This window comes from Pieris rapae, chromosome 9, assembly GCF_905147795.1.
Source record: "Pieris rapae chromosome 9, ilPieRapa1.1, whole genome shotgun sequence".
NCBI lineage: Eukaryota > Metazoa > Arthropoda > Insecta > Lepidoptera > Pieridae > Pieris > Pieris rapae.
In genome coordinates this window covers 9,330,340-9,347,671 of record NC_059517.1, presented here as the reverse complement: position 1 = coordinate 9,347,671, position 17,332 = coordinate 9,330,340, and the positions used below count along the sequence as shown (strand labels likewise).

General features: G+C 33.6%; 1 protein-coding gene across 4 annotated transcripts; it reads right to left on the bottom strand.

Moving 5' to 3' along the window:
• Positions 1-584: 584 nt before the first annotated feature.
• Positions 585-16,350, bottom strand: LOC111004014. 4 transcript variants are annotated; one of them, XM_022274815.2, is made up of 19 exons: positions 16,166-16,345; positions 15,887-16,096; positions 15,579-15,719; positions 15,184-15,303; positions 14,625-14,738; positions 14,158-14,253; positions 13,108-13,657; positions 12,281-12,350; positions 11,271-11,343; positions 8,074-9,487; positions 7,812-7,874; positions 7,705-7,731; positions 4,685-4,756; positions 4,327-4,405; positions 3,645-3,774; positions 3,250-3,342; positions 3,108-3,167; positions 2,171-2,336; positions 585-1,448 (listed from the first exon to the last, which is right to left on the bottom strand). In XM_022274815.2, exons 1-19 carry the CDS (start codon positions 16,196-16,198, stop codon positions 661-663), a joined length of 4,299 nt encoding a protein of 1,432 aa, XP_022130507.2. In that variant the 5' UTR covers positions 16,199-16,345; the 3' UTR covers positions 585-660. The 4 variants fall into 4 exon arrangements, with proteins under 4 accessions (XP_022130507.2, XP_022130506.2, XP_022130508.2 ...); XM_022274814.2 differs by having other exon boundaries at positions 3,645-3,769; positions 4,322-4,405; positions 16,166-16,344; XM_022274816.2 differs by lacking the exon at positions 7,705-7,731 and having other exon boundaries at positions 3,645-3,769; positions 4,322-4,405; positions 16,166-16,344.
• Between the last annotated feature and the right edge of the window lie 982 nt (positions 16,351-17,332).

Sequence of the window (17,332 nt, the reverse complement as noted above, 5' to 3'; positions counted from 1 at the left end):
TGCAAATGCCTTGTCGGCCTTTTATAAATTCGTACACTGTATCTTGAAGGACCCTTGATCTATCAATTAATTTTCTACGCTTCTCCAATGACATCATCACATGGTGAAAAATAAATGCCAGATTGATATTTTTGTAAAAGTTGCAACATATGCATTGGATAATACGGCCTACAAATGTACCTACCGTATTCAACTATGCTGTTGTTGTTGATATTTCAGAACCCCCTTAGAATTTTTCAGAATATGCATAAAGCATTTGTACTGTCCAGGTATGTAATGTCATAAAATCTGACCGGAGAAATAATTCAATAAATTACTAATAATTACACTATAAAACATGAGATTATCTGGATACTTATACCCGATGGAATTCTAGGGACAGGATACGATATCATTCACATTCAAATTTGTTAAATAGCCCTATATAAGTACATCCCCGAATATTTTATCATAAAGACTATTCCATACTTAAATTTGCATGTAGATTTTATAATATTTCATCATATCTGAAAATTTCTTTTTATATTCCGTCTATGATGTATCTACTCATGAAATATGGGGGTAGTTGTAATAATAAACACGCATTGTAGAGAGGATTTGTATTGATTAAAACATTCACATCAATATTTAATTAATAATTCTTAAAATAAATCTTAATTATTACTCATCATCCGAGGCATATTCATCTAGGACGACGGCATCCGCCAGCAAAGCGACTATATCTTCGTCGTTCATTTCATCATAATCGTTGTACTTATTAATAATATTTTTCTTGTTTATTTTTTTCATTGTAACCGGAGATTTAACTTTAGTTTTTTTAACTGCACCTACAATCTTTGCCTGAGATTTAGCTGCTCCAATATTTTTGACAATCTCCTTGGATTCCATCTTGGTGTCTTTAGGACTTTTTTGTATTGATCTCCCAACATTTTCAGTAGTATTTGTTGGTATTTTTTTTGCAGATTCTACATTTTGTTTTTTAGAAACCATAGACAATTGATCCTTTGTAACTGGTTCTTTGATTGCGGTAACATTTTTAGTGGCAGCAGGTCTGGTGACTGCAGTTCCACTGGCTAATACTTTTTCTGCACTTTTAGCAACACTCTCGACGTATGCAGGTGTATTTATAGCAGATTTCGTTGTGACATCCGTTTTAGTACTGGATCTGTCAATAACAGTATTTTCATTCGTAGATTTTTTCATTGGTTCCAATTTGTGTACACCTTTAGTTTCTTTGTTTTGTAAAGGTGTGGTTTCTACATTAATTTTATCTTCTGGCGCTTTTTTTACTTCCATGTTTAGTTTTATTTCCGCTTCCTTTGGCTTTTGTTGTATTTCATGAGATTCATTGGCCTTTTCGTCGTCAGTGTCGTCGACAAATTTAGTTTTAAGATGAGGCGGCCGCTTCATGAAGTTGTAGCACGGTGTAATTGTAATTTTTGACTTCCCTGAAATGAACCAATGATATATGAAATATGTCGTTTTATTCATTTATTTATAAGTAAACTTATAGCTACACATGTCCATATTATAAAACAAAACACTTGGACAATATACAAAGCCAAAACAGATTACATTGATAAAAAAAATATAAGTACAATAATAGATTAAAAAAAAAAGAAAACTAAAATTATACATTAAACTAACCACAAATTAATATTTTAAAGAAAATACTAAATTGCCACTACTACTAAACTAAATAAAGTCAAAGAGAACTTCCAGCTTCTTAAATATTTCCTCACATTCTCTTTGGTAAAGTGGAATATGTAAAGTTTGTAAAAGCTTTAATAATCTTTCTTAGGCAAAACTAAATATGACTGAAAGCGATTACCGAGTACTTAAGATATAACAGTGTAATTAAACAAGTTTTTTTAAGTTAATTACTACTTTTAACATAATTCATTATGAATATAAAAACAGCACTTGTTCAGTGATTTTAATATTTGATACGATTTCTTCAACAGAAGTTTTAAATATGTAATATATCATATCATCGTCTTACAATGTATACTAGCCATTGACTGCAGCTTTACAGCATGCATGATCCTTTTAATTTTGTCAATATGTATTTGGGTTTCTTATTTTCATACCTACTTAAATACGGCTTTAATGGATACTTTCATAAAAAGGTTAGTAAAAATATACATCAGTATATACCAAAATATCTTACCACATCTTATCTCCTTCGTTGAGCATATTTTGTCAAAGTCATCAATATTCTTCAGTTGGGCCGCGAATGTATTGGTGGCTGATTTGATGCGTTTGAATCCCGTCACTCTATACTTTTTGAGAAAGGCAAGAAGGTTCTCCTTCTCCGGACGACACGAAAAACGCACCTGTGACGGAGGTAACAAGGACTAGTGTGGATAAACAAGTTGCGAAAATAGGCTTTTTTTAATTATTATTAATTACTACAGGTTATGTTATATGTAATTTGTTATGCGTATATGTATTTTGTTTTCTGCTGAGCGAATCTGTGCTGTGTATGAATGTGTGCTATCATGAGGATTGGCTTCCTATTGGAACCATCTCCTCATCTGATGACTAAAACGTCACCATATTCTAGTCGAGACTATGATGACTCTTTAGTCGTGTCATACCGTTCAATAGCAAGTTGGCGAGCAACCACCGTGTATATAAATGTATTTAATTCGATGAACATATAGCTGACATCAACCGTATCCAAGGTATATAATATAATTGTTAGTATTTTTTTTTATAGAACAGGGGGCAAACGGGCAGGAGGCTCACCTGATGTTAAGTGATACATATGATATTTTTGTCATCTTCTTATGTAATCCTTTATTAATTATTTATTCAACATTCTACTGTCACGTCCTTATAAAATTAATCTTTTTGTTATTAGTAAATGTTCTAAACATCGAATATTCCAACTTTTATATTACAGTTTTCTAATAAAATTAAAACGGTGATACAAATTCATTTCTTACTAAAGATCCTATGAAATAAATATTCTTTTTAAGAGATATTCGAGGACGGCCAGATTTTGTTGTCATAGACATTTTGTAATGAAATTACAGACAAGCTTCTTCATATCTGAAATTCTTTGATGAAAATATTTACCATAGATTATAAAATATCCTTACCTTTACAATCAGTTTGTTGTGAACATTTAGCAGTCTCTTTGTGACGTTAAGCCCGATCACCTAGAAAATGACAAACAAATGTTTTTACAGATTAATCATACTTTTCATAATGTAGTGCATACGAATTTCTAACAATACTCACATTCCTAAGATCATCTCCAGCTTCATTTCTGAACTTTTCTGTGACAAACTTCACATCATCCGTAACGGGATCATCCGGAAACACTTGCCATACCTGTACAAAATAAAAAAGACATTTAAAATTGATTTCATATTCTATCGAACCTCAAACATAATTTCAGGCAAAATATTAAAAAGTAAAAAAAAATCAAACAATAGTAAATGAATCAATGGAACCCTTTTTAGGTTATCTGTTTCATTATCATTTATCAATCTAATAGGCAAATAAGTGATTAGAACTAACACACGCCAACTTAAAACTTATTTAAATATATTTACGGAAATAATTTGACATGCATAATATATTATAATATAAAGTATTGATTCTAAATAAAAACAATTGATGTTAAAACATACCTTGATCATGATATGTCGGAGCTCATACTCTAACAGCTTAGACGTGAGCTGGTCCAATTCCTTCGTCCCTTGGACCACTTGTGTTGGGAACATCGCTTCTATCTCCTCTTGACTCTCTATCTTAGCTGTGAACAGGAATAAAATTGCAACGCGTTCGACGTATCTCGAAAAATCTTTACAACCATACATTACATGTTACAACCATCTATCCGAAATTTTGCTTTTTATTTACATATTTCTTGTGTTATAGTCTGTTTAGATACTACGAAATAATTACACAACAATACTCACACCGATAAATCAACAATTAAAAATACATTTAAATATATAAATGCTTATATAAGCAGCTATCGGCAACTCAGTATACATAACTTTTACACATTTAAAGAACGGATTTAAATAACGAACGGAAGTTTAACGGATTGAAGTAATGCATTATGTCTTCAGTCACATTTAAAATTATGTTTAAATAAATATAAGTTTACAATAATATATAACATCAATCCGTTAAAAAAGTGTTTTCTTTATCGGGAACTCTTTATCTTGCTATAGTAAGATATGACCTGGGAATTATCTCCGTAGACAATTACAGTCTCATCCACAATAAAGTAACAAAAAAGCTCTCATTACGTAGTTTCAACAGAACAGTAGGTTCGAGAGTTAGTTATGACACCAACCTGGTTCATCTTCGTCGTCATCCTTCTCCACCGTTGCTTTCTTCTCAATAACTTTTCGTTTTTCAACGCTCTGAATCTTCGTATCTATACAAGGTTATTATATATTATTGACATAGTAAGAAATCGACAGTGGCCATATTGAAACGAAATAAAAATAATTTGTATATACTAATAAATTAACTGAAATGAATTTAAAATGTTCAATATTTACGAGTTTTTTTAAATCTTACTATTGGGACTAAGTCAACTTTATATTCTAATTAAATACAGCCTTGGAAAGTTACTATTTGGCCGGTGATAATTGCGTAAATAGGTGTTAATTTCGTGGGGAGTTTTTTTTATCTTATAGTGGACGAAGTCTACCTGGTCTTTTCACAAGTTTCTTAGAAGTAACGTATCTATGTGGCAGAGTTTCTTTACGTCTAAATATGGGTTCTGAAACAAAGTCAAACATTGTTGTTATTAATTAACAATACTTAAATAATCCATAAACAAGGATGCCTTTCACCTCCAATCAAAACACTCGAAATTTATCCACATTTCAATTGAACGAGTCAATAAATACACACGGTTTCTGGGAAACAGATAATTTCAGATGATCCTTTCAACGCTCTTAACAATCCAAACTCTAATAAAAAGTACAGGATTCCATTTAATTACAGCACAAATGCTACAGTTGAAAGTGAAAAACAAACAATATTTTTCAGAACAACGCCACTTCGTCATTAGTAGGATAGACAGAGAAGTGTGCAGGAACTGCCTGGGTTACAGACAGTTACAAATCACATTCATTGTGAAATCGCTATTATGGAAAAGATATTTTACAAACAAGTTGGCAACTTTACGTTACCTGATCGAACGATAACTTTTCTTCAACTGATTCATCCAAAAATGTTTCAGATCACAATTCCCGCTATCCCCACTAAACGATAAGAGAAGAAACGTCATGATTCACATTCATTTAAATACCAGTCGTACTCCTTGTGAGGTTCCTACAGCTGCAATGCCCACAATCATATCTAACATCAGCTAACCACGAAATTGATTTGATTGAAACAAAATCTAAAATGGGTTTTGAGGCAAACAAAATCTTCTATAAATCACGAAATACAAGTTGTTTTCTTCAAGTCTCTTAAAGTCTAACATGATCGCTTTCAGATGAACCACCATCTATATAGCTGTAAAAACAATTTTGCAGAAAAAAATCTTTCAATGAAAAATCTCCTGAAATTCATTACATTTACTGAAAATTTAATAACAGTGAAGAATCGTTAGCCACTTTATTAATATCAGTCTGGTTGTCCCCTGCAATTCAATATTCATGTACCTATGTAAAATCTTACTTGTAAGAGTTGGTGTCTTCGTTAGATTATATCTTCATCTGAAGTAATTCCGGTTCTGCCTTTCCCAAGTCAATCAACACAATGCCCGGCACACATCGTGGAAATCCTGAAATATACTAAGCAAGTCATTGAACTTTACTGTATTCCTAACAAACTCAAATAATACACTTACTTTTGAGCCCGAATGAAGTACAAAGGTTGAGGACTAGCAGACTTGAAGGAGATATAATAGATTACCTACTATTAAAAAAAAACCATGAAAAGGTATGATACCTTTCATCATGTAACAAGGTGGTATTGCAATCGGATAGATTTAAAAGATTCTCAATGACGCCCATATCGTAAAATATAATTGTAAAGATCAACACTCTTACTAACTGATGTTGTACATAAATAGAAACATCAGTTACCTCTACACATGTTTATTCGCTTCTACACAACACAACGTTAACATAAAGCTAATACATAATGTAATAAGATATATAATAAGAACTCTAGTCTAAGCACACAACCTCATCACTCCCCGATTCCGAACCCGAAGACAATTCCATGTTAGCTACGTCATACTTATCACTATTCTCGTCCTTGTATTTCTGGATAATCTCCCTCAACTTTGATTCTGGATATATAGACTTTACATGAACTACCTTTTCAACCCCATTAACAACATAATCCAGCTGGAACTGCAAATGCTCTATCCTTTCAATAGAGTCTAAATCCATGTCAAACTCATAAGTCGACTGACGGGCAGCCTTCTGATATTCCATCTTCCGGTATTTCCATTTATTAAAATTAATACCTTTCACGCCCTGATTGCTGACTCGTAACCTTTCTAACACTAAAGCTGAATTGCACAACTGTTCTCCAGGTAATAAAATAAACATTTTAATAAAACGAGAATGATAATCGCCAGCACCGACCACGCTAATGGGTTGATTATTGACATGGTAAAACGCAAAGGAAGTGAGCCATAGTTTAGACTCTTCATTTTCAGGTACGACGCCAAAATAACCGGCGACGGTAAGCCCGTGCTTGACGAAATCTGTTCGACTGGATCCTCCACTTTGGAGATATTTGAAGAGATGGTAAACAATAGAGTCTCTAATTTTGCGAGCATTTGCGAGAGACACCGGCTTATCTCCTGTCTCGCAGAATTTGACTGTATTTGGATTATTGGCAAGAGATGGCATTGGACTTTGCGGAATAGCATCAGAGTTAAAAGATTGTTCTTTTAATCCTGCGTCGAAAGCATCTTTGTCTACAGCCACGGCTTTGAGAAACACGTTCACTTTTTGTAGCTCATAGCTCAGCATCATCTTGTGATTCTCCAAAGCCCGTGCGGAGGACGGGGGCATGTCGACGTAGATCCGAGTACCTCTCGCAGTCACTACCTTCTTCACGACCTTCCACGTACCTATGTTTATAGTTTTGAGACACTTGTTCTGCAGTTTAAGTTTTTCCAGCGGCTCTATACGACATCTCGAATGACCCGGCAGCCAAATGGCAGCACGCTCATACCACAATTCTTCTTTAGTATAAACGAGAACCTTAAAGCCAGCCAATTTACTAAAGTCTACGCTTAAGAGCCAATCCCTGGATGCAGTATCGCGTGTAAGAACTTCATAGCGAAAAGGACTCTGCAACCCTTTCAAGGTACAGTCAGGCGACCAACCGTGGCCGTTTTGTGATACCTGACCAATTTGATCGATAATGTACTTTTTCAAAAGATCCGCTTCATCACCGTTAATTGGTTGGAAATCATCTTTACACAAAAACAACGAATATCCTTCGCTTTCTGACTTAATCTCCATTTCCCAATCTCCATTCGACTTAACACTTTGGGGCACTTCGGCATAACCTGGGAAGAATGTTGGATAGGGAAACATATATTGAGGGGCTATATAGGCAGCTGTAGGTATTTGGCCTATTGAGTGTTGAATGCCGTAGTTGTAATGCCAATTTGGAGCTGTGAAAAAAGACACTTTGATGTTAAGAATCCGGATGTAAATGTATGAAAGTATGCGAAGACCAGATACTTACGTTGATAAATTGGAGTAGCTTCAATATCTGGAAATTAATGTTAGAATGTTTGTTAGATGGATATTTCGATGGATTTTTCTTTATATTGTTATAATATTAATTGTTACCTTTCTCTACATTAGAAATCGGAGACATTTTTGGTATCTTTGCTGGGATTTCAGAAGGTTCATCTGTAAATAAACAATTATCAATAAGATTTTACAAAATAAATTAAAATATTTATGTATTTTTTAAAATATTCGTATTACTATAAAAACTACTGCATAACTATTATTTTTAATTATTGTATTAGTACTCTCATGTTTATTTAAAACTATACAATCACTTTGTTAATTTAAAATTATATGCAATTTCAATGAAAAAGCTTACCTTTTGCTGGTCGTTTTATATTCTTGAACTGATACGGAAAACTTGACAAGACTTTATCGTATATATCTTCTTCATCCTTTGTAGAGTGTTTAGAGTTAAACTTAATTATCATTTCTATGAAAGAGACATCTTCATCGCCAAACATTCTGAGTAAAATTTTTCTAACAGCTAGTTTCATTTCTTTCTGTACGCGCAATAAAATATCTTTGGGGAGCATACCACCAAACTTTTCTAATATTTTATCTGTGATGGCTTCGCAAGCTTTATTTCTCTTTTGACTGGCTTCATCTGCTCTAGAATCCTCATGTCTTGATATTTTATCTCTGCTGTCTGGACGCGTGTCCTGCCGCTCGTAATATCTCTCCCGACGTTCTTCTTTCAAACGTGTTAAGGTGGGAAGGTCAAATTCTTTGGGGTCGAGGTCATCACGACTACGCGGTTCTTTATACTCATCGTGTCTTCGATCACCCTTTCTGTATTCAGTTTTTTTGGTAAAGTCTGCAGCGCGTTTGTAAACATCTTCAATTTCCTTTTGCAGTTCTTCTTGTTTCTTTAGTATCTCCGACTTTTTTTCGATACGGCGTGTCAATTCTTCTTTCATTTTTGATAGCTCTGATGCATCAGTAAAGGCTGTCTTATAGTGTCTATCGTCGTTCCGTCGAGGCTCTTCAAACTCTTTCCTCTCTGGTCGTATCTTTCGTTCACTGTCTTGCATCCGGTGATCTTGATGGCGGATTTCAAGGTCTTTTCTACGCAGTGCCCTCTCATTTTCTTCTGGTTTATAACGAGGTGGACTAAGTTTCGGACTGTCATTTCCTATTGGCTTCCATTTTTCTAAGTCCTTGCGCACTTGTATCAATCCACGTCCAAAAACTCTTCTATCATCAGCCGTTGTACGGATTTGACTACATTCATCAAGAGTTGGTTCGTATTTATTCATATCCCAAGTTGGACCACGACTATCCTGTGTCTGAACAGCATAGGGTTTCCTTTTTTCGCGAACATCTTTTATAGTGTGATCTTGACCTGGCCAAATCGGTGGAGGCGGTACTTCAGCATCTTCGGGGCTACGCCTCTTTTCTAGCGCCCATGAACGTCTTGGAGACCTCGGTGAAGGCGAATGCCTCTTGAAGCGATCACGAATTGGAGAACGGTCACGTCGAGGAGATCTTGATTCACGGTTTCTAGAAGAAGACCGTTTCACCTCATCTTCCATAACTCTAGAATGTTCGATTGATCTTGGAAGCTCAAATTTCGCCATTCTTCCCATATCTCTTCTATCCTCAGCATGACTTTTGTTATGTTCACCGACTCTGTTTGACCAAGGTTCTGCTCTTTCTTCTCGACCTTTAGTCGCGTAACGTACATTTTCATTTTGACGAAAACCACCAGAGTACGTGGCTTGTTTGGAATCCTGTAAATTTAAGGTCATTTTGCAAAAAGACAACATTACTAATAAAATAAGTAATACCATTTTAAACCATAGGTTTTAAAATATAACGATTCATAAAACAAGAAATAAGCTCAACCAAAACATATGAACGTATCAATTTTTCCTCTTTAATACACTTAATTTCAGACCTCTTAACTTCTGTGCCAACTACTTAGATGAATTAAAATTATTTTATTTGTATTTGACGCTTAATTGTGTATTTCTGAACACCAAACGTTTTTGAGTTTATAGGTACTTTATTCATCGTCATTAAAATTGTCATGGTTAGATTTTTTCGCAAAAAAATCTATAGACGGATCAATATCTTATATCGTTATAAATTAGTGTATATGACATGAGTGTTGTTTTTGTCTTTTTTACCTCTTTCATCTTCAAAAACGTTTTAGATATCTATACCACTAACTTTCTATCATAGTCTTCAAATGCAGTACATATAGTCATGACACATCATTGCCAATTATTTCCAGGTCAATCAATCCTCATTATAATGTCGGTTATAATAAATACAATTATTTATATTCATTGCCCAATTTATGCCCAATTGTCTACTAGTATGACTTTAATTTCGTAGTATGATCATAGAAAATTGGACATTTAATAATAATAAAAAAGTCTTTATTCATTTTAAGTAGGTATATTTTCTTTCCTAGGTGTAAGATTTGGAAACCCTTTTAAGTTAAAAATACCTGTGTCAGGGTTCCCAGCTGAATATTTGAATTTCACAATACACTTTTTGGGTTTGAAATTGGCTCTTTTGTTGAATTCCAAAGAAATTGTCTAGTTTAAGCGCAATATCAACAAAATATGTCCGATAACGTTGCTTGCATTATTTTCTTTTCGCCCATAGCGCAGGCAGGCGAATGTAGTGCAGTACTGTACATATGCAGTAGACTGCATATGCAGTGTGGTCGAATGACCATACCGCCTGCCTAAAAGTCTATCTTTCTTGCTTCAGTCAATTGTCTTTCTTCGTAAGTCTTTCGTAGATTTTTTCCTTAAATTATATGTTAAGTTCATTTATGTCTTTCGTAAAATTGCAAGAAATATTATTTGTATTACTTCATAAACAGAAGCATTGTCAAATTCGTTTTGTGTATTTTAAATACGCTGTGTTCAATGAAATATAATATAATGCTCTGTACGGTGAACTCGAAAAAATAAATTTCATAGGCAATCTTCTGTAACATTCCAGTCTTCAATTATATTGCCATCATGGCATTTGAGGACTGCTTTTGTTTTGTTTTACTTTCCATTTACTAATTAAGCTTTTCTTTTTCCTTATGGTATTTATTCATCACCAGGTTCTTCTCTATATTTGGTTCTAGAGGACAACTGAACATGCTATTAAATCTCACGAATTTCAATAACCTTTGATACATTTCAACTCAAATTTGCGGCTAACTGTTTTTGTAATTATGTCCATTGTCTTCCTTTTACAGTTTACAGATGTTACAAGTCATAGCTTTTATAACTAGACCTGCATTTTTATCAGTTCAACTTAGCTTTCGTTTCTCAAAAAATATAAGTTAACTAAATTAAAATAAAATCGAATATTATAGAAATTAAAAAATCCTACAATCTAGCTAACACGGGGCAGATATGGGTCCTGGGTTTATTATCCAGCTTTAAAAAAATGGTAAATCCAAGACCAAGAAGAAGAACAGAACCAATAATATAAGACTGAGCTATCTATAAAAATTATAAATGCACGCAAATACTCCATTACCGGATTGAAACGACTTACCAAAGCCGTGTCATACGCCGGCCTCACTTGTTTTGCGAGTCTTGTATCATCCAAATTTCTTGAAGGCGAGTACCTTAACAGAAACATTATTATAAAAACAAAAACGCATCTTCAATTAACAGTTAGTTCTAGGATTGAGCAAGAATCTATACAATGTTTGCTTTAAATGCGCATGGCTGTCACTGCTGCAACGCCACTACGCTATGTATTACAAAAAAAGGCGTACGAATCCTTAAAACCGGCATCGCACGAACGAGCTTTCTGGCCTACAGTCTATGACCGGCAGTATTAATTATCATCAGGAGAATTCCCCTGTTCTATAAAAAGAAATTACAAAATTTCATGAATTCATTTTGTTCTTTTAATGCTGAAACACTCGTGAACTGTTTATTAAGTAAATATAATGTAGTTAGTAGTGTATAAATATATATATATAATATATAGTAGTATAAATATAGTGTAGTAGAATGAGATATATAAAGTCCCTGGACACTATGGCAGGGAGTAGAGTGAAAATTCATTAAACAAAATATATATATAATGTAGTAAGAGTCAAAAAGTACTTTAGCTAAAATTGTGTGAAAATATTGATACAATTATATTTTAATAAAAATTATATAATTTCTGAAGTTATAATTCTTTTGGCACGTTAGAGAAAAATTATGAGGGTAAATTTCGCGCACACACCGTCACAAAAAACCGACACCCTGCTGTTCTAGTCAACATTTTAGTTTTTCACAGCCTCATGTTCCGTGTAAGTACAGTACTTCCAAATTAATAATAGGCATACAGATCTTCGCCAGTGGTCGTATTCCCGGAAATGTTTTCGATTATATACACATGATATTGTATTTATTGCTCTTATGATTCAATGTTTCTAGAAATAGGACCACTGGCAAAGATCTGTATGCGCATCGCTTTTTCTACAAACGCAGAATATAATTTTTGAAATATTTTTATCTTGTAATGCCAAAGAAGTATTACTTTTTTTTCAAATCAATATAACCAACCTTTCTTGTGCGGGTCTTTTTGGTGACGTACGTCTTATATCTTCGCGTCTGCCCGACATGTTTCTTGCATCTGAAAGATCATACTAATCATACAGCCTGCATAACTTGAAAAAGAAAAACTAAGAATAAAGTTCAGAAGTGGACTAAATTTGAAACAAAATTACAGAAAACATATACATTGACATAACATTTATTACTAACAATGTGTGATTTGTTAGTAATGAATGTACGGAAACACAATCTAACAATCATCAAAGAAAAAATAATCAATTAAATTAAAAAAGAATTAATTAAACCATTTTTTAAGAACTAGATATGTTTCGGTTGGTTTTGTAATTGGTTGTAGACTTAGACGTACTTATACAATTTTTTTATATAATCGTTAGAAGCACACAAAAATAGAAATTATAATATAGATATATAATTTAGCAGTGTTGATCTAGGGGCTTCAGCGATTCTCATAATTGCCGTCGTAGGTTCGATCCCCGACTGTGCACTTTCTGTACTTTAGGCATTTAAAATTTCCACGAACGGTGAAGACATCGTGAGGAAACCGGCTTGCCTTAGATGCTAAAAGTCGACGGCGTATGTCAAGCACAGGTGGGTGATCACCAACTATTATTATACAGATTATCTCTCTTTCTCTCTATCTGGTGGTTTTTATTTGAAATTCGATTCGATTCATTACTTATAAAAATCCACACAATCCGCCATATATTAATAGGCATGCTAATGTTATATCATACAAAAATTAACATAATGCCATAATAATAGGTAAATTAAGTTATTTATATAGTATTAGTATATATATATAAAAAAACTCATACCCATTGCCTCCTTTCGCATCGGTGAAGCATGTCTTGCTCGTCCTCTTCCCGTCGGTGACATCTTCCTTCCAGGCGACAATCTCCTCCGCGAGGGAGAAACCGGTCTTGCTTGCATAGGCAACGATCTACTAAAAGGCGAAATCCGCTGAGCAGTTGGTGACATCCGCCTTCCGGGAGACAAACGTCTACCATCTTGCACCACTTGCCGGTTCGATGGTGAAGAGGCTCTGTAGGATTGCGACTCTTGGAATACTCTGTACTGCGATTCAGGGCCTGGTCTGTACGAAGGAGAACTGGGTCTCCCATTTGGTGATACGCGTCTTTCGGACGGTGAAAAGCGTCTCGGATGGACGTGTATGTCAGACGAATGAATGTTTCTTCTTGTGGAATCTATGCGTTCCTGTGCCATGTCTGATGCTCTTCCTTGGAATTGGTGCTTTTCTTTGAAAGGCATATCCTTTATAGCGTCTTTCATTGGTGCCCGTTTGTCTTGTGAAGATGTATCGTAAGCGATCCTCGGATTTTTTGTTAATAGATCCTGTTTGGGAACCTACAATTTTTTTTTTACAATATTTAGACAATACGATTATATACATACAATGTATAAAAAAAAGATATTATTATATTTAAATAACTACCCCACGAACTCGTTCGTTCATACCAACATAGAACATTTGACAATGCTACCCCAGACTGTTCGATTTTCCGGAATGAAAACTTTTTAGGGTGTTCTGTGATTTTTCTCTATATAAACCTCAGAGTTCAAGTCATAATAATTAAAAATTAAAAAATAGGGGTGAAAATTAAGGGTCGTATGTACTTTGTATATTGCATTCTAAATAAATAAAAACAAAAGAATTGTCTATAAAATAACATACAAATTATTGGCCTTATCACTTAGGGGTCCGAAAGATAGATAGTAGCCGATTCTAACCTACTGAATATCCACAATAAATTTCATAGAAATCGGTCGAGCCGTTCGGAAGAGTATGGCAACTAACATTGTGACACGAGAATTTTATATTTGTATATAGAGATTTGAAACCCTACCTGTTCACCCCACGATTGCTGTTGGTAATGTCCCAGATTTTGTTCAGGTTGAGAATTGTATTGTCTACCACGGAAGTTATCTTTGTTAATTGTGGTCTGGAAAAATTTATATTTTAAAATATTAAGAGACGCTATAACCTATTACAATTCAATATGATCTGTTCTTTCTTCACAGACAAGTACGTCTCTGCCTTCTGTGTACGCCATCACCTTCTAGTATGTACTTAAATGTAATTTTATTGCATAATTGAAATTATCTTTGAAACTCAGTGCACAACAAAACCTAAAGGATTTTGAGGTTGATTTAAGAGTGGACCTCCTGTAGAAATATTCCCATACCATACCCCATACTCCAAGGCCATTATGAACGAAAAGATCACAAACAAGAGAACAACCCACACATACTTCAGATTACATATACAGAAGATTCTGAGGTATGTGTGGGTTGAACTATAACAAATACTTACAGGCCTGTTGTTGGTTCCAACAAAGTTGTCTTGTCTCTGTGGTACATTATGTGAGGTATCAATTAATTCTACACTACGAAGGAAACCCCGAGAGGTGTGACTTGAGACTTGGGACTGAAAGTAAATACATATAACTATAACACTTAATATCAAATCAACTACTATCGCGCAGGCAAATGCTATGGTGAAACAAATAATATTTATATGATGCAATTTCCTGGTCAGAGGCGATCTACTGAAGTGCGATTTTTTTGTATTATAAGCAGAAATTCAAAACAAGCATTAGCTTAATTGTAAATGAAGATCTAAGATTTGATTCCTGGTAAATAATAATTGTTTCATACTGGCTAATCCAAATTCCTTCTAACAAATTTTTGGTTTGTGTGAGCTAAGTTAAATCAGTCAAAGTGCTGTTAAATAAGTTTAAGAAATCTTACACCGTGAAGTTAATGTATTGTAGAGATAATAAATGTATATAAATTATTACTTTAATAGAAATTGCATCGCACATATAAATTTGTGTGTTCCTTCAATTTTTATTTTAATAAAGAATACTTACCATTGTGTGTAGAGGAGAAGTTTTTTGAGTAGCTGAAAAACCTTCAGACTGTGGACCAATTCTATCAAGGATTGATATTCTTTGATCATATTGAGTCCTTGGAGGTTGATTAACAATATTCTACAAGAAAGAAACAATAATATTCTTTAGAATTCAACTTTTTTTGTGCAAATTCTACATTCTACTTTGAAAAACATAACTATTATATATAGCTCCATTAATTTCATAACATTTAAGATAAGAAGATAAGAACAACACCACTAATATAATAATTAAAGCAATTTTTTTAAAATTCTGCAACATATTACAAAACATATGTATTTTTCAAAAATTACCTATACAGATTTGTTTTTAAATATTTATTTAAATAGAACATATTAAAATAACTATTATACCGAGGCAGCATAGCTATTAATTTGCTGGTAATTTTGTTGACTCTGCTGTTCTTGCTGAGCACTACTCCACTGCGATTGGTTGTTCCAGGGATCCACTCTTGAGTAGTCAGGCAATGCATTTTGCTGCTCGCTTTGAAAGCTCTAATAAAAACACAATATGTTGGATACTAACATACATAATATGGTTTATTCAATTTAGACATGGATTGGAATTAGATAAAAGCATATTGAGGAATAATAGGAGGTTATAATTTTAAAATAATAGGATAATGATGCACACTTTCGCGTAAAAAGTAAAGATAACTTACCGCTGATTTACCGACAGCCGTGACATGCAAAATATACCCTGAGAAATTGTAACCATTCAAATATTTCATGACTTGGTTTCCGTCACTATCATTTGCTAAACCCATGCGAACTTTCTTTAATCCATTTCCTTCAGGTAGAAGATTATCCAAAATGTAGTCCGTGACATTGCATTCTTGTTTAATTACTGCTTTAAGGTCATGATACTTGACCTGCAAAGGAAGAATATTGTGTCAGATTAAAAACATTTGGGACACAAAATAAAGTAACATTGTACTTACGTTTGATGGTAAACCATGGATTGTTATCATCATCTTGACTATATTAATATTTTTTCAAAGCTCAAATATTAACATCGTTTTCATAGATATTCTTCTTAAAACCTCGAATAAAAAGTAATATATTTTCAATTAATCCGATACACATATTAACACAGGATTGAATTTTGTCTTGAAATAGTCATAACTCGTAGTCAAAGAGTAATATAACTAATAACTATGGAGTCATAGTCACAGATATCGATTTATCCTGAAGATTTTATAAGACAAGACACCTTAAGTCGTAACGTATAGTGAAATGTGAATGCCGCCTTAATGTATAATGAAAGTGGAAAATAAAATTTGTATTTTGCTTGCAAGAAGCCTGGCATTGTAAGTGTCCATCGGCGGCGTTATCACTTATGAGATTTTCTGATAATTTTGTGAAATAATTGTTTAATATTTACTTTTAAATTAATGTATAGTTAGTTTTTGGCTTTACATGAGCTGTAAATAAATAAACATCAGATGAGCCTCCTTTTTTAACATTATGGTAATTTTTATTTTATTTTACTTGCTTATATAATATTTTCTTAAATGATAATTATGTTAACTAAAGTGTGAAAATTTATTTACTCATTGATTAGTTTTTGTCAATATTTAATCTATTTTTCTCAATGTGAGAAAATACATTCAAGAAGTAAAAAATACCTCTCGTAGTTCTGTGCATTTCACTCCTTAAAATATATTAATTCATGACCTTATAACATTTATTATTGAGTGTAATTCTTAACTTTCTTTAAATTTACAATTTAAAATTACTACTTTCATTGGGATATATTTTTTATTTTCAGTGTTTTTAGAAGTTTTTTTACTTTTCTAACGGTTGAGCTATTATTTCAATCTTGGTGTATTAGCTATATTATCTACGATTGGAGTTTATATTTAGTTTCTTGTTTCCCTCTTAATTTGGGAAAAAAACCTTATCACTGCGTTTAGCGTTATACTCTTGACTCTGCTTGGTATATGTCTGTGTTCAGTGTTCTTTCATATTAAAGCCCTAATGGCAATAGCGCACTAGCGGCCAGGTCGCGGCGGCCATCGAGATAGAAACCATAGTATGAAATCGCCATATAGCACGCGCACCTGGCCGCACGCGGCCAGCGGCCACACCGAGCCGCAGCGGCCAGC